Source organism: Rhinoraja longicauda, chromosome 22, assembly GCF_053455715.1.
Source record: "Rhinoraja longicauda isolate Sanriku21f chromosome 22, sRhiLon1.1, whole genome shotgun sequence".
In the NCBI taxonomy this organism is placed as follows: Eukaryota; Metazoa; Chordata; class Chondrichthyes; order Rajiformes; family Arhynchobatidae; genus Rhinoraja; species Rhinoraja longicauda.
Window position 1 is genome coordinate 21,550,299 of NC_135974.1, and position 25,214 is coordinate 21,575,512.

Below are 25,214 nucleotides of genomic sequence, written 5' to 3' on the forward strand. Positions count from 1 at the left end.
TGTACTGATATGTTCCATGTATAGCAGGGCTACTCCAGAACAAGAGTTTCAGAAAACTAATTTTGGACTTTAGTTTATCTGACTCAGTTGTGTATACACATCCAGGGAACAATCATTCATAGAGATGAAACAAATCAAAAACATGAATTTTCATTTTGGTGGTTTTACAAAGCTTTAACTTTTACAGTTTGCATTCCAACCGCTGAGATTTCTTTGTGAGTGAGACAAGCAGCCTGATGCTTTATTACCCCTGCTATCAGCTTCCTGCTCAGCAGTCCTTTTTAAACTGTGATCAGTTTTGGCAGATGAAAGAGAATTCACTACTTACAGTCTTCGTCTGTTGTTGAATACGGTGTCTTTGATGATGACAGATGCAAGGCACTGTGAGGTTACAGCAAACCATCTCAGGATGCAGAAAGATGTATCATTGGTAGTGGTCATTTCCTCGATTCTTGTAAAGTTGCAAAATAAAAATTAGATATTTTTTTTAATTCCTGACCTTCGTTCAGGTAGGGACAAGCTTATGATTATTGCATGCATTGTAAATGATGTTATCCATAGCGTGATACAGAAATGATGTCTTAATCTTGCATGGGAGTTTTTCTGTCTTCAACAATGAATGTCACAGGAGCATAATCCAGCAGTTTATTGGCATGTAATTGCTTCTTCTATTCAGATTAAGATGTGCTCATTGAAATAGGCAAGACTGGTAACATCGAGTAGTTTTATTAATGTTGTAGAAAATGGGTTTATCTGCAAAAATTAGCCATTATACCTCTTGTGATGCATCTCACTTAAAATCATGGAAAATGACCGAAGTGACATCATCCTGAACCATTTAGTAGCTTTACTGGTTTGCACAAGTTAATTTCCTAAATAGTTTAGAATAAAAAGTTACATAGTTGTTTTCTTAACCAGTAAAGATTTCCCAACCTTTGTATTCAGATGAATCCATCTTAGTTTGATCTCAGGTCTTGCTCAGTATTGCAGGTGCAATATAGACCCTCCATACTTTAAATTTTCTTTCTCAAACATTCTGTCAAACTCATGCCGTTGAAGCAAAGCAAGGCTGAAGGAAAATTTGGACTTGGGTAGAAATTCAGATTGCATTGTATGAAACACTGCCTCATAGGCCAGCAAAGATCTTAAATTCATTGCGAAGAGGGTAAATATCAGTTCAATTTATCTGCAGTTCTCAGCAGTGTAGTCAAGTATTAAGAACAGGAATTTTGTGTGCAGGAGAAGTGCTGCTTGGTATTTAAAATACAGTATAAATTTTAACAGATTACACTCAAATTAAGAATAAAATAACAATTGTTTAAACACTGATTTAACATAATTTGAAGCATGAAGCTAAGGTATACAGACTCAAAGCATAGTCAAGAGTCAAGAGTGTTTTATCGTTATATGTTCCAGATAGAACAATGAAATTCTTTCTTGCTGCAGCACAACAGAATATGTAAACATAGTACACTGGCGGCTCAGAGTACAACATGGAACATAAAACATACAACAGGACAGTACAGGAACACGCTCATCAGCCCACATTGTCTTTGCTGAACACGATGCCAAGACCAATTCTTATCGGCCTGTTCATAATCCATATCCCTCAATTCCCTGCATATCCACGTGCTTGATCCAAAAGTCTCTTAAATACTACTATCATATCTGCCTCCACCACCACTCCTGACATGGTATTCCACACTCCTGACATGGTATTCACCACCCTCTGTGTAAAAAAATCTGTTCTGACTATCTACCCTACCTATGCCTCTCGTAATTTAATCTACTTCTGTAAATATAACACCAGGTTCTCAACCTCCGGCATTCCAAAGAAAACAATCCAGGTCTTTCCAACCTCTCCTTGTATCTAATACCCCCCAATCCAGGCATCGCTCTTGTAAGTGGTCTCTAGAGCCACTAGAGGGAGATACGTATAGGAACACATTTACAGAAACACAAAGGATACAGTATGAAGATTATTGACAAAAACTTCTAACACAAAATGAGGAAAATCTTTTTATGGAGTGAGTGTTTAGGATCTGGATTGTATCGTTGGAGGGATAGTAGAGATAGATTTGATCATGGTGTTCAAAAGGAAACTGTTTAAACACTTGAATGGAAATAATGCAGTGTGAGGAAAAAGAATTGTTTCACAAATTGGATTTGTTTGGCATGGAGCTGGCAGGGATTCATTGGGTCAAATGGCTTCCTTTTGTGGTGTGATATTTCTGTGATGCCAGCCTTTTATCTTCGGATTTGTCTCAGTGTAATTCAATTTTTATTGCCTTGGAATCATCAAACACATTCTCTTACAGTCAGCAGCACCTATTTATTATGGTCTGCAAACATTGTTGATACTTTTTTCCAGTTTGCCAGTCCTATGTTCTGGCATCTTTGATTTTTTGTTGTTTTTTGTCTCAGTCATGTCTCAACGTCCCATTTCCATGACAGCACAGTGCTGTAATGGTGTACATCTGCACTTGCTGCTCTTGTTGGAGTAATTGATCACATGTCCAGTCATTCCACTATTGTCAGCTGTAAGATCTGAATAAAATCTAACTGGACAAATATAAATCTGTGGTCTTTTAACTGAAGAGCTACAGCATCAATTGAACAGATGACTCACACTGTCAAATTCCAAACAAATTAGTTTAGTTTGGGGCCAGGGAGAATAGTCACCATCTATTACTTAACTAAGTCCTGTGCAAACTGACTGCCTGAGCCTTTTAGAAAATATCCAGTATAAAGTTCTGCAGAAGAAACTTTCCTTTGATCTCATCCAGTTCTGCACATAGATTTCGGTGATAAGTGAAGGCATAACCTCTTTCATCATGTTCCCTTCTTATACCGTTATTGTTTTTAAAGGAATCCCTTGTAATAAATGAATGAATATATTTCCTTGGTATTTGTCAGAATCTATGCATTGCAGAAGTTACTGTACAAACCAAATCAGGATCTGAACTCAAACTAACTGTATCAGGCTGAAGGTTAACAGAGCTGAACGAACAATAAATTCTGCATTTTAAACGATTGATGGGTTTTACTCTAGCATAGCATTACTGCATATTCATGCGCTCATAAATTTCTTCCTAATGCAGCAGCGAAAATTGGAAGCAATACTCCAGTTGTGTTCTTTAAAGGCTCAACATGATCTCCCTGTTTCTGCAATCCACCATTCTACTATTGACACCCAGGAGTGCATATCTTTTACCATCTTCTTAACATGATTTGCCATCTCCAAAGATTTTATGCCTGTCTGCATCCAGGTATTCTATTCCTGAACACCTTTCACTGACACTGGGTCAGATTGTCATTATTGTGTATGACAGAGCAATTGTCCTTGCACTGACCTCTGAGAAGCACCATAATCTTCCATCCTCCAGTCCGAGAAATACATTTTTAGTAGAATACTCTGGCTTTGTGAACTTAAGCCAATTTCTTAGGCGTGCTGGCACTGATGCTGTTATTCCACAAAACTTCAGTGTATTAACTGGTCTTTTATGTGGGACTTTGTTTAACGGCTTCTGAAAATCCTTGTGGATGGTATCCACTGCATTCCTTTCATTAATCTTCTCAGACACATCATCAAAAAAAATCAGTCAGGGAGACAGCCAAACATAATTTGCCTTTAACACAAATCTGTGCTGACCCTTCTTTATTAACTCAAACCTCTCCAAGTGTCTAATGCTTTTTTCTCTGATTATTAATTCTAAAAGTTTCTCCACCAACAAGGTTAAACTGAGCAGCCTGCAGTTACCACAGATAACCTATCACCCCTGTGTGGAGAACAATGCCTTACTTCAGTTTTCAGTCATTTAGGATCTTCCTTGTACCTTGGAGGAGGGGAAGCTTTACAAGTCCTCCAAAATCTTTGGTTCACTTCTTCATTGATCTGATGTGCATTCTGCCCAGGTCAGTTGACATTTACTCTCGAGTCAAACTTTCTGGTGTCTCTTCCTTATTAAGTTTCACCCTTTTCGTTATTCCTGCCACCTTTCCTTCTACTGAGAAAAATATTTATTAATATTCCAATCATTCTCAGTGCCTCTTATGAATCACAATCTTGTCCTTAATTAGCCCCATCTTTTCTCACACTATTTGCTGTCTGCTTGCCGAACCTTTTTTGTTTAGATCACAACTTTTCATTACCTGTTCCCTTTTAGCACTTTCCTATTCACTTATATTCAACTTGGGTCTCACTTGCACACTATCCAGCTGACATGCTCTATGCACATTTCTTCATCATTTTCCCTATTTCTTTTTGGCAGCTTTGACTTTGCTTCTGCTGCTGGGGGTTTGACTGTCAACTATATCTGAAGCTGTTGAAAGCTCGCTCATCTATTATTCCACAACAGTCTTACATGCCTTTCATTGGTTACATTTTACTCTGCAGGATTTTCTCTCTTCCCATTTTCCCTCACCCAATTATAAAGTTCTGCTCCAAAACTTGTTAGAATTTCTTCTTTCCAACAGCTGTGATATACATTTACTTAAGATATTTTTACATCTGTTGCGTATTGACAATAAATAGCATCATGCCCGACCTAATCTGCTTCTTGCCTTTAGCCCCTATGTGATCCTTGTCATTGGAACAATACTTTAATTAGGTCTATTAAAGTTCCAGACCTTGTTTTTGCAACCATATAGCAGAGGAGTCTGCAAGTGCCAACTAAATCTTCAATTGTGTGCTTATCTGAAGCTAATTGTATTCCATGTATTATTTCAACTACATTATCCATCTTCAGGGAATTAGTTTATCGTTGCAAACGATTCATGCTTGGTGGAATAACCATTTCACTTTTCCTTTCTCCAACAGATTTCAGTGCAGAGGTTAGGACCCAGTCAAAAACTCCTCTCACACAGAGTGATGAAACTGAGATAGCCTCATCAGCTACTGCTGCTAATGTATTAACCGCTGACCTTTCTTTATCAGAACGACTGCAGAAGAGGTTCCCTACGCAATCGCTGGATTTAAACAGTGAACTGCTACATTCAGGAATTGCTTGTTTACCAGGTAATCTCAGTTATCAGCATTCAGCAAAAGATAGCGACATACATTGGTTATTTTTAATAAATTACAACATAGCGATGAGTTGAAAATAGAGTGAAATACATCGGAAATACCTTTCACTCTCTATGGCATATATTGAAGAATAAAATGGGGATGCTAGTCAGTAAACATTGAGTATCATTAGTTAATATGTTACCAAATTCAGACGTTGTTCATTAAAGGACATATAAGAATACAGTTAAAACCCAACAATATATTGTGTCATGTGCTGTTTCTAGTGGTTAAATTATACTCATAAATATTTTAATTTAGTTGAGAAGAAGCATAATTCCTGACAACTGAATATCAGTTGACTAAACATTGGTAATCTTTCAGATGCAATAATCTGAGGGCAAAATTAACGCTTATTTACAAATTATGGAATAATATTTTTTTTCTGCTGGTATTTTCAGGATTTCATACATTTATTTTCTAAAGACAAATCGTATTTGACTATTAAAAAGGAACTGCAGATGCTGGTTTATACCATTGTATTTGACTATGTTGCTCAAGTTCCATGATGCCGTTTTGACAGGTCTCCCTGTAACATCCTGCAATCCAGAAAAAACAATCCAAGTCTGCCCAACCCTATAGCTAATACCCCCTAATCCAGGCATCATTCTGGAAAACCTCCTCTGTAACCTTTCCAAAACCTCCACATCCTATAATGGAGCAACTAGAACTACAGCAATAGTCCAAATGTGGCCTAAAAGTCCTTTAAAGCTGCATCATATCTTCTTGAATCTTATACTCACTATCCCGACCTATAAAAGTGAGGATACCATATGCCTTCTTTACTACTGTATCTACCAATGTTGCCACTTTCAGGCAGTTATGGACTTGCAACCCAAGATCCCTGTGTATATCAAGATTCAATCCTAACCTTAAGTGCTGCCAACGTGGAGATTGCATGTCCCCCCTGTGATCATGTGGATTTTGTTTGGGTAGTTTTGTTTCCTCCCACATCCCAAGCCAGTGTGGGCTAATGGGTCACTGTAATTGGCCACTGTAAATTCTCCCCAGGGTTATTGTGTCTGTAGGTGAGTGGTGTAATCTAGGTGGGGTTGGGGAGGAGCTGAGGAGATTGTGTGGAGAATAATTGAAAAAGGAATAGATTAGTGCAAACCGGTGCTTAATGGTTGGCGTAGACTGGGTAGACCAAAGGGCGTATTTCTGTGTTATGCCTATGACTAAATGACTCATGTAAGAGCATAGATAAATAGCAAATATATTCCTGTCAAAAGGTGTGTGCTTGAGCAATTTAACCTCAAAGGTGGGAGTGAGTTTTGAAAGATCATTGAGGCAAACATTCTGTTACTTGCTGTTGTCTAATTTGATAAAGGAGAGTCTGCACTGATTTATTAACGGTAAATTGTGGTTGCCTAACCTGAGGAATCTTTTGATGGAGTAACAGAGGGTAGATCCCTTTCCCTGGAATTTTAAAAGATATTTCAGAAAGTTCTTCATGGAAGGAAGGTTAGAAAAGATGATGACTATGGAGTTAAAGGCTTATTGGCAGCGTCGATTAAAAAAAAGTGGGCTGTAAGTAGGGAGTTGTGTTACTATTTTTCGGACTTGAGATAGATAGGTTCTCATGGGGTTGTTACCAGGACTACTGGCATTTTCAATTTACAGGATTGTGTGGGATGACATTTTTAAAAAGTATGGGTGACCCGAGGCTTGGAAGAACACTGAATGGTGAAAAAAAGTGTCATTGACATAAAATATAGCAGGCTAGTAGAATGGGCCAATATACAATAGATAAAATTAAAAACGGAAGGAACATTTTGTAGGCAGAATAAGGAAAGGCATAAACTCTAAATGGTAGAGTTCTAAAGAGGATTCTGGAACAGAGAAACCTTGATGTTTATTACATAACTCTCTTTAAAGGTGGTCTTTGGAGGCATATTGGAGGCCTGACAGTTTCACAGATTGCAATGTGGGAGTCTGGTTTTGCTGACTGTCAAATGTTTTCTCACTTAGAGTCACAGAGTCATGCAGCATGAAAACAGGCCCTTCGGCCCAACTTGCCCACACCGACCAACATGTCCCATCTACACTAGTCCCACCTGCCTGTGTTTGGCCCATACCCCTTTAAACCTGTCCTATCCATATACTTGTTTTATGGTTGGGCTTCTCTGGCCCTTTCACTAGACCCAGTAACATTGTGCCAGGCCTGACACCATGCAGAGCCTTGCCAATTGATGCAGGAAACTCCTGACCAGCAGTTTGGTCTTGCAGACCCACACCAGACAGCTGGGTACCCAGGCAGTGAGTACAGGGAGTGGTGCACATTCAACAATATCTGTACCTTTGTTGCTCCTGGAAATTGTTCCTCCACTGTGTACTACAGCAGATGTGGAAGAGGTGTCTCACACTGACTCGTATATGTATTGTATGCAGATGGAGTCCATGCATTGCAGATATATATCTATAGTTTTCAGCAAGAATCAGAATGATTTAATAAAAGAACTGGATGAATGCATAATTTAACATTCTTTTCTAATCTTTCCAGGAAGCAGGGATAAGGCAGGAAGAGCTGTGTTACAAATCTGCGCGGATAACAGCCTGCTGCAAGGACAAACCTGTACCAGCAATGACCTCACCAGGCTCCTGCTGTACCTCCACAACATTCCCAGGTGAAATTTTCCTCAACACTGTTGCCTCATTATAGGAAGATGCTTCAAAGTTTGAGGAAATTTCATTTTTCACTTTTAGGAAAGTAAGGCTCAAAATTACATCAGGTTGGCTGCTGCATTTAACAGTGTGGAAATTACAACCAGTCGCAATATAGCCAAGGCGCTGGCTGGCTAGCCAACAAGATCCAATTCCAATCAGATATGTCGAGCCTCTAAACACCACTGCAGGAAACAGATGGCTTGGCTAGGTTGGATTTGAACTCTCACTGCAGCAGTGATGAAAAGATTGAAAGTGAAGCCTGTTCTCACTTGTGCTACTGACCCAGGTCTTGGCAATTCCGTGCATATCTGAGGATCAAAAACCAAGGTCATCTTAAGTTAACATGAGCAGCACAACGATGTAGCAGCTAGAGCTGCTCTTGCAAAACTCTCGGCACAGAGTCTGAGTCTGACTTTGGGTATTCACAATATAGAGTTTGCATCATTTCCCCATGAGTGTACAGGTGTCCTGACGCATGCTCCTATTTCCTCCTACACTCCATGGCGTGCTAGTGGATTAATCCGGAATTGTAAATTACTTCTTAGTGTAGAAAAGCTGCAGATGAATCAAAGGACTGTTGACCATGCGTGAGAATAAAATTCAGGACACATTGAATGGCTGTGCTGGTTTGAAGGGCCGAATGGCCTACTCCTGCACCTATTGTCTATTGTCTAGGACACAGGGAAATGAAGAAAGGTGAATTGGGAATGATAGGATTGGCCTGCTCGGATTGGCAAGGACCAAATAGACTGAATGGCCTCCTGCTTTCTCAAAATAGATAAGTTGAACCAGGTGGGAATGTTGATAAGTTTGGGCGTAAAGTATTTTTTGTTAGGAAGCAGTGAGAGTGAATCCTACAAAGTATGGCAATTTTGAAATGGAATGATTTTAGACAGCCGGCTACATCTTTGTTTATCTTATTCATTTACAAGCTAAGTGCAATCAAATTGATTGTGAAATGCAATAAAGAGCAAAAGTTTACTGTATTCCAATGTTTATTTGATGTCTGTCTCTTTGTTTGCAATGGAGATTAAAAAGTCAACCGTGATGGTTTAGTACTGCCATCTACTGGAAATAAGAAACTTCATTTATAGTGTTGCATTGTGAAGAGAAACAAGGCTTGCTTGCATTTATGCAGATGCTGATCATATTTCCTCAACTGCATTAAACAATTTTCAAATTGTAACCCAGTGATACAAAGTTCCCAACAAGAGAGCATTTGATATTGGTATTGGGTTATTATTGTCACATGTACAGAGATACAATGAAAAACATTGGTCTGCGTATCATCCAGACAGATCATATCACTTATGAGAGGGATCTCACAAATACGACAGGGAGTGCATAAAAGAGAAAGAAAGCTGAGTGCAGAATATAGAGTTACAGCTAGTGTAGATTAAAAAAAAGCTACAAGGTAGACAGGGAGATTGGGAATACATGCTTGGCTCATACAAGAGTCCGATAACAATTTAAGGATGATGGAATTTCCTTGGTACTTAATTACTTTTCCTCATCCAGTGACCATAGATTGAGTGACATCATTTTTGGTGTGTTAGGTGATTTGATTTTATTGACAAATCAAATGTGAAAGATGGAGACATACTCCAAATTACAAGACCCATCAGTTTCTTGCCAAGCAGGGGAGTTGAAGGCTGTGGATGCTGCTGATGGGATGTGTGGACACACGTGCAATGTTTGCCATGCAGAATCAGGTCTTCAGAGCATTAAGTGTGACTTAAATGAGACCTACCTGAACAGGTACCAGCTTGTATTATAAGATTATTAAGGGATTGGAAACGCTAGAGGCAGGAAACATGTTCCTGATGTTGGGGGAGTCCCGAACCAGGGGCCACAGTTTAAGAATAAGGGGTGAGCCATCTAGAACGGAGATGAGGAAAAACCTTTTCACTCAGAGAGTTGTGAAGCTTTGGAACTCTCTGCCTCAGGATGCAGTGGAGGCCAATTCCCTGGATGCTTTCCAGAGAGAGTTAGATAGAGCTCTTAATGATAGCGGAGTCAAGGGATAGGGGGAGAAGGCAGGAATGGGGTACTGATTGTGGATGATTAGCCATGATCACGGTGAATAGCTATGCTGGCTCGAAGGGCCGAATGGCCTACTCCTGCACTTATTTTCTATTGTCTATTGTCTATTGTCGAGCCACTGGAAACTTGCCCCATGCAAGGTCCTTTGAGCATTGTCTGCCTATTCCTTGGGACCACAGCTCTTGCTAGCAAGCCATTCATGCACAAATGGCCTCCTGAACTGCCCATCAATTTAGAAAGGGCATTCTTATCATCCATCCATCTGCCCATCCGATTAGTAACTGGGGACTGAATAAAATAGCTGGAAAACTCTACGACTGATTGTGAACAGGACAAATTTCAGCAACGGTCCTCTGTGTATGTGGTCGGTGTATCTTGTTCCTTTGAGGCACCTAGATATTTTGGACATCCATAGTTAATTATGCCAAAGTTTATAAGTACTAATTAAAACAAAAATAAGGAAACTTTTACTTTTAATCTGAATTTTTCTCATCGCAGGAAGGAGGTTGGAGATCTGGGTCTGACGATAGCTGTGGATGCTCGAAAACGCCCCCCGCACCCCGTGCTATTTAAGGCATTTGCATTACTACAGGTGAGCATGAGTGAAATATTCCTGTGCCCCATTAATATTTTTAAAGGCTCATGCTTCCTTCCAAAAAACTCACGAAATTCCAGTCATAAATAGTTGCATGGGTCCACTCACCTTGTCCTACTAATAACATGATCTGTGCATCATTATGTGTGCATTTTGATCCACACTCAGGGTTCATAACTTTTGTACAAAGAGGCAAAAACAGCGGTTTTACTTGAAAGAATTTGTCATTTCCTTTCACCACACAATCTGTCTGATGGATACACTGCTGTCCCTTGTTCTGACATCCTGATACGAGGTCTCCACCTGAGACATCGTCAGTCCATTTCCCACCACAGATGCTGCCTGACCCTCTGAGTTCCTCCAACAGTTTGTTTTTTGCAACCAGATCCCAGCTTCTGCAGCCCCTTGTATCTCAAGGTTCTGATATCTAACTTTCTTCTGATTTTATATGGAAGGGAGGGTAAAGGGTAAAAACAAAGGCAGATAGGTGATGTGTAACCAGATAAGGGCAGGATGATGAGAAAATGGTACTAAGTGGGGAAGAGGATAGGAAAGGCGAAGGTAGACGCAAAATGCTGGAGTAACTCAGAGGTACAGGCAGCATCTCTGGAGAGAAGGAATGGGTGACGTTTCGGGTCGAGACCCTTCTTCAGATCGATGTCATGGGAGTGGGCGGGACAGAGATAGAATGTAGTCGGAGACAGTAAGACTGGTGGGAGAACTAGGAAGGGGGAGGGGATGGAGAGAGAGGGAAAGCAAGGGCTATTTGAAGTTAGAGAAGTCAATGTTCATACCGCTGTGGTGTAAGAAAGAAAATATGAGGTGTTGTTATTCCAATTTGTGCTGGGCCTCACTCTGACAATGGAGGAGGCCCAGGACAGAAAGGTCAGATTGGGAATGGGAGGTGGGAAAGGCGAACCAAGAGTCGAAACTCAGGACCATAGGTGGGTGAGTATTGGGCAAATGTTACTGGGTGAAGGAGGGTACTGCATCAGAGTAACAAGAGGGCGAGGGGAAGGAATGGAAAAAGTGAACATAGGGAGAGGAACCCTAAGTGGGTCGGTGGGAATGGGAAAGAAACACAAGGAGAGTGGTTACCTGAGCATGAAAATTGTAATGTTCATACCATTGGGCTGAGTTGCTGTTCTACTTTGGTCTCACCATGGAAGGCTGAGGACAGGTAGATTGGCAAGGGAGTTGAAATGAAATGCAACTGCAAACTCAAGATGACCATTGTGGACAGAGCACAGTTGCTCTGCAAAACGGTCACGGTGTGTATGCTTAGTTTCACTTGTATAGAGAAGACCACATTGTGACCACCAAATGCAATAGACTGGGTTGAAGGAGGTGCAGGTGAACCTCTGCCTCACCTGGAAGGTCCCTGGATGATGGGGAAGGAGGAGGTGTAGGAACAAATGTTGCACCCAGGGAAAGTGCCAGGGGTCAGAGAGGGGTGGGTGGGAATGGATGAGCAGACTAGGTGGGCACAGAGAGAGCAGTGCCTGTGAAAAGCAGACTGGGGAGGTGGGGAAGATGTGGCCATCTTCATATAGAAAGAAGGGGATTGCGTTCTCACAGAAGACAGGGCAAGAGGAAATGTAATCAAGGTAGCTGTGGATTTATGGTAGATATCAGTGGATAGTTTAAAAAAGAGAAGTGCCATATGTATTCCAGGTGAATCTGAGGACAGGGTGGGAGTTGGTGACAACGATATTGTTCCTGGAGATGTATGGTGAACTAAATTATTGCTTTTACCAGCTGGGCATAAAGGTTGTTCTCGAGTGACTGCACAAAAATTGGATGACACCCATACATGAATAGTCATATAGTCACCTTCTGTTGATTTAAACTGATGTTATGTACATTAGATTCAATTAATTTTCTTGTGCTCTGTGAAACTGGTGGTTCATATTTAAACCGTAATAAAAATCTCTGCTCCATTTAGAGAGTACTTTGATTCTTGGAATATGCAGGCAGCTTTTAAGTGTGGTTAGCATCTCCCATCTCATATGATTGGTTTACTGACATACACAGTCCTAATGTCTCCACTATTTTAAAACCTATGTTGTTTCACTTTGCAGGAACGTGTTCCCCACTCTATTCACTGTGTACTGATATTGTCAGATAAAGACGCAACTGTCAAGCTTGAGAAAAGTCCTGGAATATCAGTAAGTGTTATTTGGAAGAAATCTTAGCTGCAATAAAAGGCTGTTTGAAACTAAAAATTACAGTGATTTACTCCAGTTGGAACTATTCCATTAACATTTTTTATTTACGTTTTCCCATAGTCATGTTAGTCTATGGGCAAACCTCTGGCGACATTTAGCTCAAGAAATGTCTCTCATCAATCCCACTCTATATTGACTTTTCAGAGAGGCAACCAGTTCTCAAATGAGGCTGAGTTGGTAGCACTCATTCTTCTGTGCCAGGTGTCCTCGGGATCTAGTCCCACTCTAGGGACCTAAGCACAAAAATCAAGGCAGACTCCACAGGGCATTACAGAGGAAACTCGATCTGAGATATAGGCCTGGAAATTTGATAGCAAAGTGCTTACGATGATTTCAGATTTATTGCTGGATATTAGAATGTGGCTTGTGTGGATCAACCACTAACCACATTGCTCAAAGCGACTTTCTACTGTGAGAAGCTTGGTGAAGATGGCTGTAAAACCTTTCAGTTGTTGGGAATGCTCAATTTCACCAGGTGTTAATACTACTGGTGCCCAAGCAACATTATTTAAAGAGGAAAATATCAGCACTCCTCTGACAATCTGATTTCAGGTAGATGCTCTCCATCTTATTTACCTGCTCGCCTTTGGACTTCAGCCAATGAACATACATTTGTGGGCGCTGACAAATTTTGAAATAAAGTATTTTGAATGAAACATTAAAGAAATGCCTATGTCTACTGTCTCAGGTTTATACACAAGATCCATGTAACTATTAAGAGTTATCCCTAATGTCCTCTTCCATAGCTAACCTTCAAACAAAATCGCAAAACAAATGTTTCAGTTATCACGTTGTGGGAATGTCAGGGTATCGATTATATTATCAGACTGAGTTCAAGTTACACAATGGAGAATCTGAATTAAAATATTTATTTAATTAAATAAGTCTAGAAGTAACTACTAGTATCGTTAATCATGGCTGTAAAATCCATTCTCAGCAATGTAGTTGCTTATTATCTGCTCTCTGAAATGAACAGCATTTTATTAGATCAAACGACAATCCTGCAAGTTCTACTATTAGGTTAGCAATGGCAGCAGGCACACAGAAAAATCACTGTCTCCAAGTTTCCTCTCCTAGTTACATACCATCCATCCATGCAAAATGTAGCATCACTATGTTAGTTTAGTTTAGTTTAGTTTAGAGATACAATGCGGAAGCAGACCCTTTGGCCCACCGAGTCCGCGATCTCTCCACACTAACACTATCCTACACACATTAGGGGCAATTTACAATTACACCCAGCTAATTAACCTTTGGAGTGTGGGAGAAAACTGGAGCTCGGAGAAAACCCACACATGTCACGGGGAGAACGTACAAACTTCATACAGACAGCACCTGTCGTCAGGATCGAACCCGAGTCTCTGGCACAGTAAGGCAGCAACTCTGCTGCTGCACCACTGTTCCACCATTCCTTCATCAATAAGAAATAATGCTTTTACCCTTACAGAGTAGTTGTGAGTAAATGGATTACACATTGGTGTGATTTTTCTCTGAATCCTGAAAGCATCAAGTGAAGTGATATGAATGGTTGCTGGAATGGATGCCCCAAATATCATATAATCATTGAATTGTTTTGTTACAAAAGGGGAGTGTAGTGCAGCACCCGGTATAAATAACTACTAGGGTGCACTGACTGAAACCCATTTGTTTACTTACATAGGTGGAAATTGAAGGTTCTTGTGCTCATTATTTTCCTGGCAGTGGATATTCTTATCAAGGGGACTGGTCAAGGGAATCAGTCGTATGGAATAAAGAGCGGTGTTTAAAAAATTGGACAGTTACAGTATGTTCTGCAATGTTATGATAGCTTTAAAAATGAATTATAAATTATACAATATTTGGTTTTTTTAAACAGATGGAACTTTTGACATCCTTGAAAACACTACATAAGTCCATTGACAGCACTCAACTGACTGAAAATCTGGAGGGAACATTCCCTTACAATCACTCTGGATGGATTCAGTTTCGTACGGTGAGTAATTGATCAACACCTCTGAGAAAATTCACAATGTTTAAATAGAGAACACAAATATAGATTGAGCTGCATTTCAGAAATACACTTATAAATAATTTATTTTGATGGATGTCATTGACAACAGAGATGCTGTTGATTTTCACTGCAGGTATCTGGGCTGTCTCTTGTTCGAGTCTGTTGCAGACCACTTATGGAGGCACAGCCACTGCCCGACATTTGTCTGTCCAAGTCTGGAAGTTGTCAAGTCCTGGTGATGTGTGCACTGCATTAGTATTGGTAGTCATTAAACAAGCTTATGACAGGAATTTGATCATTGGTGAAACAGCTGGAGGTGTTTGGACCTTGGAGGCATCTCTGGAGATTTTAGAAAGATGCTCTGAAGCTGTGACACGTGATGTCCAATAACCACAGCCACATTTGCACCAGAGGTGTCTGCAGCCACTGAGGATTTCATTCTCAGCCGATTTCAGCATAACTTTCTTGTTTTTTTATACAGTATCTTTTTTACACCATAATTTTATACTATGAAGCCCACAATTCTACATTTGCTCCTGCAGACTCTTTAGGACTATGGCTTTAAATCTATACTGCCTCTCCCCATTCCTTCAGCCAGAGTACATCATCTCACATCTCTCTGCATTAAATGCCATCTGCCATTTGTCTACCTATTCAGCCTGTCAACATCTTGTTGCAGTCACTTGATATCATTTTTACTGCCAAAGACTCAGCTTTGGTATCAGTGGAATGTTCTGAAGATTTTATCCTATCAATATCCAAGCCATAGGTTCATAAGTTAATTAGATCTAGGAGCCAAATTAGGCCCTTTTGGCCGATCAAGTCTATTCAGCCATTCAATCATAGTTGATCTATCTCTCACTGTCAACCCTGTACTGCTGCCTTCACCCTATAACCCCGACACCCAAGTTATTCATATATTCAAAAACAAAGCTCTGGTCCTAAGTGAGCTCTACAACCTTGCACTATGGAAAAGCTATTAGTTACCATGGCTAACTTTTTATCTTTAAGCCATTTCTTAATCAAAGCTGATAGTGAACCTCCCAAAATAATGGAGCTTCAGTTTAGTTAACTAACTTTTTACGTGGTACCTTGTCTTCAAATCCATATACCCCAATAGCTGATGGGAGGATTGATTACATCTGTTAGTACGGAGTGGTTAAAAGAGATTATCCGATTATTACCACATTGTTTTTTATGGGTGTACAATTCAGCTGCTGTGTTTCCTACAACAGCCTCTACTTTACCAAGTTGACTGTGATATGTCTGGAACATCATGGGAAAATGAAAGACGCTGATATAAATATAAATACTTCCCTGGTTTGGAATGGGCTAATGCACACCTGCTCATTGAAATAGGTTTGTTTAAGGATAATTGATGTGTTCCTTAGCAGCACCAAGTCCATAGCAATATCTTGGCAAAAGCAGTACCGTGTTGAATTTGAAAAGTTGGTTAATTACCACAGCTAATTATTAATAAATGTGAAGTGAAGTGATACGGGTAGCAGCGAATATTTTAAGTTGGCAATAAAACCAATGTGCGCTGGTTGTGCTGAATGGCCTGTTCTTGAAATAAACCTCCATGCAAAACTGCTTTCTCAATTTTTGCATTGTGCTCCTGGCACTTGAATCTGAAATTCTCATGAAAAATACAAAAGAAATGTTATGAAGAGAAAGCATTTATTCAATGCATCAAATATGCCTTCTCATTGAGCATTCAATATGAAATGGAAATTCAGCAATTTGACTGCATCACAAGGCAATCTGTAACTTTATTGCATTCAGAATAAAATATGATGATGCCAGATGTTACCATTCCATTGTACTAAGTGCAACAGTTTGCATGAATAAATGTTTATTGAATAAAATAGCTACAGGGTAATGGTTTAATGGAGGTCTTTTAATTAATACCAGTGCAATATCCTCAGTAATGTCGCTTGGTGCCAAAGGCTTCAGTACAACAGTGGCAGATGTTGTAGTTCCATCATGTTGAATGCTCAACAATCTGTTTGAGTAAATATGTCCTAGAAAATACATCACCATTGGTTTTTCCATTGTAAATCATATTGAGATTCTTCACAAGAAGGCAAACAGCAGGAAGCAGGAGATAAATATGAAGGTTCGGAAAAGAAGAAGTCAACCATAACTTTGTTACATAAATCATTAACATTTTGGGAAACAGTAAAAACAATACAAAAGTATAGGGCATTGCTCTCTTGCTTATACTGTCAACAATAGACCCGAAATGTCGCCCATTCCTCCTCTCCAGAGATGCTGCCTGTACCGCTGTTACTCCAGCATTTTGGTGCCTCTCTTCGGTTTAAGCCAGCATCTGCAGTTCCTTCCCACACACAACAGCAATTTGAAGATGGGCTTTCAGTTTTCTTCCATAATATTAGGCATGTATTTTTGTTTTAATTTGCCACCTGCGGTAGGTTCGCTCCCTCAGGGAAATAGAATTGATGCAACATCTGTCCTTTTTTTTAACATTCATGTATTCATAACAAAAGTTAATATCAAAAGGCAATTAGAGTAGCTGAAGCTGAACCCTCTGGGCTTCTGAAACGCCTCCTATGGCATCAAGCTCATTATGACCCTCCTCGGTACTGTGCCATGACTACTGCACTGAACAATTGTTCCCAACATTAATTATTCACAGTAAAAAAAATAATTCTAACATCTGCCTTCAAATGACATGGTCCAATTTCAGTTTATATCACTGAGCCTTTCACTTCCAACTTAAGATAACCGTGTAAACTTGCACTATTGAAACTGGTGAATATTTAATATCTCAATGTAATCTTTCTTAATTGTTTTCCTATTCAACTATCAATCTTAACCTTCACTAATCAAACTTTCTATTTCAATCCCTTTTATTTTGGAAACAATTTTAATGTTCTTTCTGGCAGGTAATCAAGATTAAATTCAGTATTCCCGTGGTGGTCTGACCAATGTAGTTCAGAATCCCAATGTAACTTAACAGATTTGCTCTTCAACCCAGGCACATTGTTAGGACATTGAAAGCATTGAGGGAATTATTAATCCAGCCTCTCTTGCTGTCTGTGAATTTGCTTGCAACATAGATTGAAACAGCAGAGTTGCAAGCATATATTAAGAAACCTTGCTCAGTAACAATCCTTTGTGTGTGACATTGGTCCTGTCCTGGATCCTCTGCTCCCTTTTGGTGAACTCAACTCTGACCCAGTTGATACCGCAAAGCCACATGGTAATAAGCTGGGGGAGTTGTGCTTGAACATCGATGCGTTTATTAACTTCGGCTAATTTGAACTGGGTTAATCTGCCGCGGTTTAATTCGCAAAGTCAGAAATACGCTGCAAGGGTAACATTTTATGGGATGATCTTCTGAAATCTAGACCTACATTCGCACTGTTGACTCATAAAACAAAACAACATGCTAAGGGGCTGGAGTTCTGAAATCTATCCTCTGCTACAATGCGAGTTAGCATGCTGTTATATCACCTCACTGTAGTGCTTTCCATTCCATGCTGTTGTTTACAGGTATTTGTTGGACTGTTACTTTCCAACGTGTTAAACTGATTTTAAATTTCAGATACCTGATCTATTTTCAAGCAGTCCAGAGAGAATGTTGGGTGGCACAGTGGTGCAGCGGTAGAGTTGCTGCCATATAACACCAGAGACCCGGGTTCGATCCTGACTATGGGTGCCGTCTGTACGGACTATGTACATTCTCTCTGTGACCGTGTGGGTTTTCTCCAGGTGCTCTGGTTTCCTTCTACATTCCAAAGCCGTGCAGGTTTGTAGGTCAATTGGCTGCTGTACATTGGCCCTAGTGTGTAGGATAGAATTAGTGTACAGGTGATCGCTAGTCGGGGTGCATTCTGTGGGACGATGGGCCTGTTTCCATGCTGTATCTCTAAACGAAACGAGTTAACAAATGAATCAACTTTTAAAGTATCCTAAGAATGACAATACAGAGTTTCAGCCAACAGATGTCACTGCTGTGCTTTCTAATAGAGTGACTAACAAGCGAATGTGTGAGTATAAAATTCGAAGTGTTGGGAGGGGGATGTTAACTTACAGTTACTTTGAACTCCTGACTTTGTGACTCACAATATGCTTTGCACACAGCCAACATATTGCTGTCGTAGGGTGTCATTATTCTCATAGGAAACCAGGTGCAAGCAATAATGCGATAAACTCAACTGCTAAACTTAGATTTCAAATTTTCAGCGACATAAATGCTTTGTATCTCTGAGATATTTTCTCCATCCCCTTTCCCCGTTGGCCTACTCCTATTTCCATCTCCTCCAGATAGATCAGCAGTAACGAACGAGGCTTCACCACCCCGCTCCATCTGCACCAAAACTGTTTGATTTTCCCTTGGGCTCTACCCTATTCTTTAGCTTTCCCTATTCTATGCTCTTCTCCGTAGATTAGGTTTAGTTTAGTTTAGTTTAAAGATACAAAGCGCAAAACAGGCCCTTCAGCCCACCGTGTCCATGCCAACCAGCGATCCCCACACACTAACACTATTCCACACACACTAGGGACAATTTACAATTTTACCAAGTCAATTAGCTTACACACCTGTATGTCTTTGGAGTGTGGGAAGAAACCGGAGAACCTGGAGAAAACCCACGCAGGTCACGGGGAGAACGTACAAACTACGTACAGACAGCACCCGTGGTCAGGATTGAACTGATGCTGTAAGGCAGCAACTCTACTACTGCCCCGCTGTGTCATCCGTTAAGCGATGTTTGATTTCTAATCTCCGCATTCTTAGTTCAAGGACATGAAAGAACATTGACTTGAAATGTTAACTCTGTTTTTCTCTCCGCTGCTGCCACCTGACCTTGTCATTTTCTATATCTTCTTGAAATTTACAGCATCTGTTGTCTTTTTGTGACTGTAAATGTTTTGATGTTTCAGAAACTCGAGTCATTCATTGCAAACTGCAGAGAGGCTTCCAATTTGTTAATGGACACCATTAGAATGTTTGAATATAATAAAGCCAGCAACAATGTGCAGGTACGTGGCCAAATGACAAAATAAAACACAGCAAGAATGCAACAGAAGAGAGAATGACTGGGTTATGGATAAATCATGAAAGTATTTGCAACGATTATATGAACACTGACATTTTGATCGAATTGTGTGAAAAATATTTCAAAACCTTTTAATTGTACATTAGTTGTTATAGCTTTTAACTCAACTGGCCATTTTCCATATGCTCATAGAATTAAAGTTCAGTTTAGTTTTTCAGTTCAAGTAACTTTAGTGAAAGAAACTTCAAATTAAGTAACACCAATCTCAAAAATAAATATAAAGGAAAATTTGATGATCAGCTGTTATAATAACCTGATGATTTCCATCTTGCTCATAAAGCAATGATTATGAATCATCCTTTGTAGAACCTATTTTATTTCTATTGATCTCGATGAAATTGTAGCCCAGTGCTTGATTGAGTGAAAAATGTTGCCCATCTTAGCTTGTCGGACTCACTTTCTCAAATCAAACTAATTGTACCATCAGTCAACAGCATCGTGGATAAACTATGATTATTTAACTAAATAGCATTTCCTGAATTAAAATAGAGGCAAAAGAAAATTATACACATCCATTTCAATTCATTAAATTGGTTCCTGGGATGGCAGGTCAGCCATATGAAGAGAATGAATAGATTTCTGGATGTTGGAGGAATCTAGGGAGATGGGGGGGGGGGGGGGGGGGGGGGGATAGGCCAGGAAAGTGATACTATCAGATCAGCTATGGCCTTGTAGAATAGTGAATCAGGCTGGAGGGGGCAAATGGTTCACTCCTGTTCCTATTTATATGCACAGTTAGTCTTGTGAACATTTGCGATAATAAATCAAAACAATAAAATATCAAACCTATATCCTGGATAATTGAGTTGCGTACAACATTTAGATTTTTTTTTCTTTTTGTTCACTGACCTTTTCCTTTGTGTATTTGAACTATTATGTTTTTAGATTGCTTCCTCACCAGCTAACATGGATAAGGGTTGGTGGGATAAATGAAACATCAGTAGCAGAGTAAAAATCAACAAGGGTTTGAGTACAAATTAATCACAGATAACACTTTGTGGGAGCAAATTGAATTCTAGTACTCTGTAGGAGCAGCAGGTTAATCAAACATCTTTGATGGCCATCATAAGAACAAACATAAAGAACAGAAGCAGGTGTAAGTCTGGCTGCGGTTTCAGTAAGATCACCAAATCTTGGCCTCAGCACCACCTACCAGCTCATTCATTCCCTCATAGCTCAACTGCGAATATATTCACTGATTATGCCTTCTTAGATCTCGGGGGTGGGGAATTCCGAAGAATCACAACACTCTGGGAGCAGAAATTCCTCTTTACATATATCTTTAATGGGTGATTCCTTATTCTGAACCCATGTTCTCTAGATCTGTGTAGCCCCTTCAGGTGTAACATCCTCTCAACAACCATTCTGCATTTTCCCAGTGACCGTGTGGGTTTTCAGTGAGTGCTCCGTGCTCCCCCCACACTTCAAAAGACGTACAGGTTTGTAGGCTAATTGGGTTCAGTAAAATTGTAAATTGTCCTTATTGTGTAGGATATTGCTACTATATGGGGTGATGGCTGGTCGGTGTCGCCTCGGTGGAGCAAAGGGCATGTTTCTGCACTGTATCGGTAGGGTCTAATGTCTAAAGCATCAAAACCTTTGGTTGGTTTGCGCCTGATACTTTTCTGCAGTTACCATTTTGTCTTTACCTTTATTTGAAGGAAGTTATTAACTGCATCAGTAACCACAACTTGACCATGCAGAGGGTTTTGCAAGATGCACGGTTGGTTAATTTACAACTGGAAGGTGGAGCGATTCTCGCCAGACTTAAGAAAGAGGAAACTCGATTCAGTTTCTCTGAGGACTACAGGTGGGAAACTAATACGATTGAGTTGAAAAATTTCAGGATGGTTTCTGCCCTTGTTTAAACTACATCAACACAATTATTATCTGCGTAATCAGTATTTGGAACAATTTGCAATGTATAACATCAAACAATAAATGTTACCAACACTATTGCCTACAAAGCTCTCACTCGCACTTCAATTAACAACCCAAAGTTAAACTCTCTATCCATTGCACTTTTCCCCCTTGTCCACAACTGTGTTCATTTTCTTCTTCCCCTACAGATCTGCCCACTTGTCATTTATGTCCTTGATAACATCTGCTGGCTTCACGCATTCAAAATAATTAATTCCAAATTCTTACATGTGTACAACTTCCTCCACCACTTCGCCATACCCTCCACACGTAGTCTTCTTCAGCTCTCTTTCTTAGCTTGCTCCACCTTCTCTTCTTCCCCCAAACTACTTTGCACCCCATTCAGTTCACTGTTCCATAAATTACAAAGCATTCAATTCTCTTCTTCCCCCAAACTACTTTTGCACCCCATTCAGTTCACTGTTCCATAAATTACAAAGCATTCAGTGATATTGGAATTGCACTCCAGAAATCCCTAAACACCACCATCTTAATAAATCCCTTTCCAGTGACTCCTCAACATTTCTCTTTTCCTGAGGAATTTCCTGGACACAATGTTCAGGAAACGTAGAATTTACAGCACTTCCCGGGAGAAAGAGTTGAGACTACAATTTTAATAAAGAATGGCTTGTGTAATTACTTGTGTGATGGGTCCAGATTGGCACCAGAGGATTCGTTTTGAGGCTGTACTCTGAAAGAATGAACAGAAAGAATCATGAGCAAGGGAGAATGAGTGGTGTGGGTACCTGAATCATGATGGTCTTAAGACCTGCCATAGAATCAGTCGACAAATAGATCTAAACAATTAGAACACACTTTTCGATGTGATGCTCCAGGGCAAAGAGTTGCAGCAAAGTGGCCTCTGTCTGTGTCCATTATTTCACCTCCATGAAAAGGATTATAAGCATCAATTAATTGATATAATCCAGAAGGAGACCTTTGCACCCATCGAGCCCATGCCTGTTGTTTACAGGTCAATCTTATCAGTCCCACTCCCCAAATTATTCTCTCTCAATTTATCATCCAATTGCCATGTGTGAGCTCTGATTGATTCTGTTCACACTGCATTTACAGGCAGAATGTTTCAGATCCCACATTTATTTTCCCCTTGGTTCTTTCTTGTATTTTTTTGCCTGTTCCCTGAATCATCTGTGAAAGGAAGCAGCTTCCCTCTATTTATCGTCTAAACGAGTCATGCTACCACATTATCAGGTCTCCTCTTCAATTTCTTTGCTCTCTTTGACAAACAACCCCAGATTCTGTTTTCTGACTGCTGAAATCCTTCAATTGTGCAAGTACCTTGGTAGAGTCATTGAGTTAGACAGCACAGAAACAGGCCCTTTGGCCCAACCCATCCATGCCAACACTGATGTCTATCTGAGCTACTCTCATTTGCCTGCGTTTATCCATTTCCCCCTTATCTGTTCTTTCTATGCATCTGTCCAAATATGTTTTAAAATTTCTAACTGTACCCATCTCTGCTGCTTCCTCTCGCAGGTGGTTCCATATAACATAGAAAATAAATTAGGTGCAGGAGTAGGCCATTCGGCCCTTCGAGCCAGCACTCTCAGAGCTCTCTGGGTGAAAAAGATTTTCCTTGTCTCAGTCCTACATGGCCAACCCCTTATTCTTAAACTGTGACCCCTGGTTCTGGACTCCCCCAACATTGGGAAAACTTTTCCTGCATCTAGCCTGTCCAATCCCTTAAGAATTTTATATATTTTTCTATAAGATCCCCTCTCATCCTAAATTCCAGTGAATACAAGCCCAGTCGACCCATTCTTTCATCATTTTTCAGTCCCGCCAACCCGGGAATTAACCTGGTGAACCTACACTGCACTCCCTCAATAGCAAGAATGTCCTTCCTCAAATGAGGAGACCAAAACTGCACACAAAACTCCAGGTGTGGTATCACCAGGGCCCTGTACAACTGCAGAAGGACTTCCTTGATCCTAAACTCCTAAACTCAAATCTTCTCATTATGAAGGCCAACATGCCATTGGCTTTTTTCACTGCCTGCTGTACCTGCATGCTTACTTTCAGTGACTGATGTACAAGTACACCCAGGTCTCGTTGCACCTACACTACCCACTACCCTCCCTGTGAAAAAGTTACCCCTCGAGCCCCTTAAAAAAATTTCCCCTCTCATCTTAATTCCATTCTCTCTGGTTTTAGACACCATTACTCCAGGAAATGATTGCAACAATCCATTATCCACGTCCCAAATAATTTTATACACCTCTATAAGATCATTCTTCAACCTCCAATGCTTCAGAGATAAAGGTCTCTCCTTATAGCTCAAGCCCTCCAGTTCCAGTAACATCCTCGTTAATCTTTTCTGCACCCTTTTCAGTCTAATGACATCCTTCCTCTAGCTGGGGGACCAGGACTGCACCCAATACATCGTCTTACTAATGACTTGTACAGTTGGTATTTGTACGGAGAAACGCACTTTCATTTGTTGTTGCATTTGTTAGTCATGTAACCTTTATATTTATAATGGTACTGTGAATATATATGACTCGCAATGTTTTGTAACCTTATATATTTGCAGGGATGCCATTGATTTAGTAACACCTCTCTATAATACAGTGGAAGAAAGTGTCCATGCACTAGTGATGAAGTCCAATCAGTGTCTACAGCATTTGGAGTTCTTGCAGAATCTGAGGACACTCGAGGATAAATTTAAACAGGTTGGGAATTTCACCCTGAAACTCTGTCTCTATTTCTCTTTCCTCAGATGCTGCCTGCCCTTCTGAGCATTTCTAGCATTGTCTGTTGTAATTTGGGGTTATTTATTCCAGCTCAGAATGAGGGCATGTTTCTTGTCCTTCAATAAAGCAGATTTGGTAAGTTTAACAGAGTGTTTGAAGAGGATACGGGATGGATCACGTGTAAGGAATTCTCATTTTATTAGCTATTCTCGGTTGTCTCACGATGAGTTCAGCTAACAATGAAAGGATCTTTATTGCAATTTAATTTGATTGGGGTGGGGGGGGGGGGGGGGGGGGGGTGGTGTGGCAATGGATATTGGGAGGTAAAATAAGGAATCAGAAATGCTCCAGAAATATGCTGGAAGAATATGGTGTGAGAGATCTTGCTATTGAGGGCGTGCAGCGTAGGTTCACTAGGTTAATTCCCGGAATGGCGGGACTGCCGTATGTTGAAAGGCTGGAGCAATTAGGCTTGTATACACTGGAATTTAGAAGGATGAGGGGGGATCTTATTGAAACATATAAGATAATTAGGGGATTGGACACATTAGAGGCAGGAAACATGTTCCCAATGTTGGGGGAATCCAGAACAAGGGGCCACAGTTTAAGAATAAGGGGTAGGCCATTTAGAACGGAGATGAGGAAGAACTTTTTCAGTCAGAGAGTGGTGAAGGTGTGGAATTCTCTGCCTCAGAAGGCAGTGGAGGCCAGTTCGTTGGATGCTTTCAAGAGAGAGCTGGATAGAGCTCTTAAGGATAGCGGAGTGAGGGGGTATGGGGAGAAGGCAGGAACGGGGTACTGATTGAGAGTGATCAGCCATGATCGCATTGAATGGCGGTGCTGGCTCGAAGGGCTGAATGGCCTACTCCTGCACCTATTGTCTATTGTCTATTGTCTATTGACAA

General features: G+C 40.3%; 1 protein-coding gene across 3 annotated transcripts in view; it reads left to right on the plus strand.

The window, feature by feature from the left end:
• quoa (quattro a) overlaps nt 1-25,214 on the plus strand; it is a 122,198-nt gene that overhangs the window by 61,704 nt on the left and 35,280 nt on the right. For all 3 annotated transcript variants that reach the window (XM_078418961.1, XM_078418962.1, XM_078418963.1), the window contains exons 4-11: nt 4,937-5,017; nt 7,569-7,692; nt 10,274-10,367; nt 12,452-12,538; nt 14,454-14,570; nt 19,500-19,598; nt 21,337-21,485; nt 24,150-24,288. In XM_078418961.1, the coding sequence (XP_078275087.1) occupies nt 4,937-5,017; nt 7,569-7,692; nt 10,274-10,367; nt 12,452-12,538; nt 14,454-14,570; nt 19,500-19,598; nt 21,337-21,485; nt 24,150-24,288 (890 nt within the window). The remainder of the gene's footprint in view (nt 1-4,936; nt 5,018-7,568; nt 7,693-10,273; nt 10,368-12,451; nt 12,539-14,453; nt 14,571-19,499; nt 19,599-21,336; nt 21,486-24,149; nt 24,289-25,214) is intronic.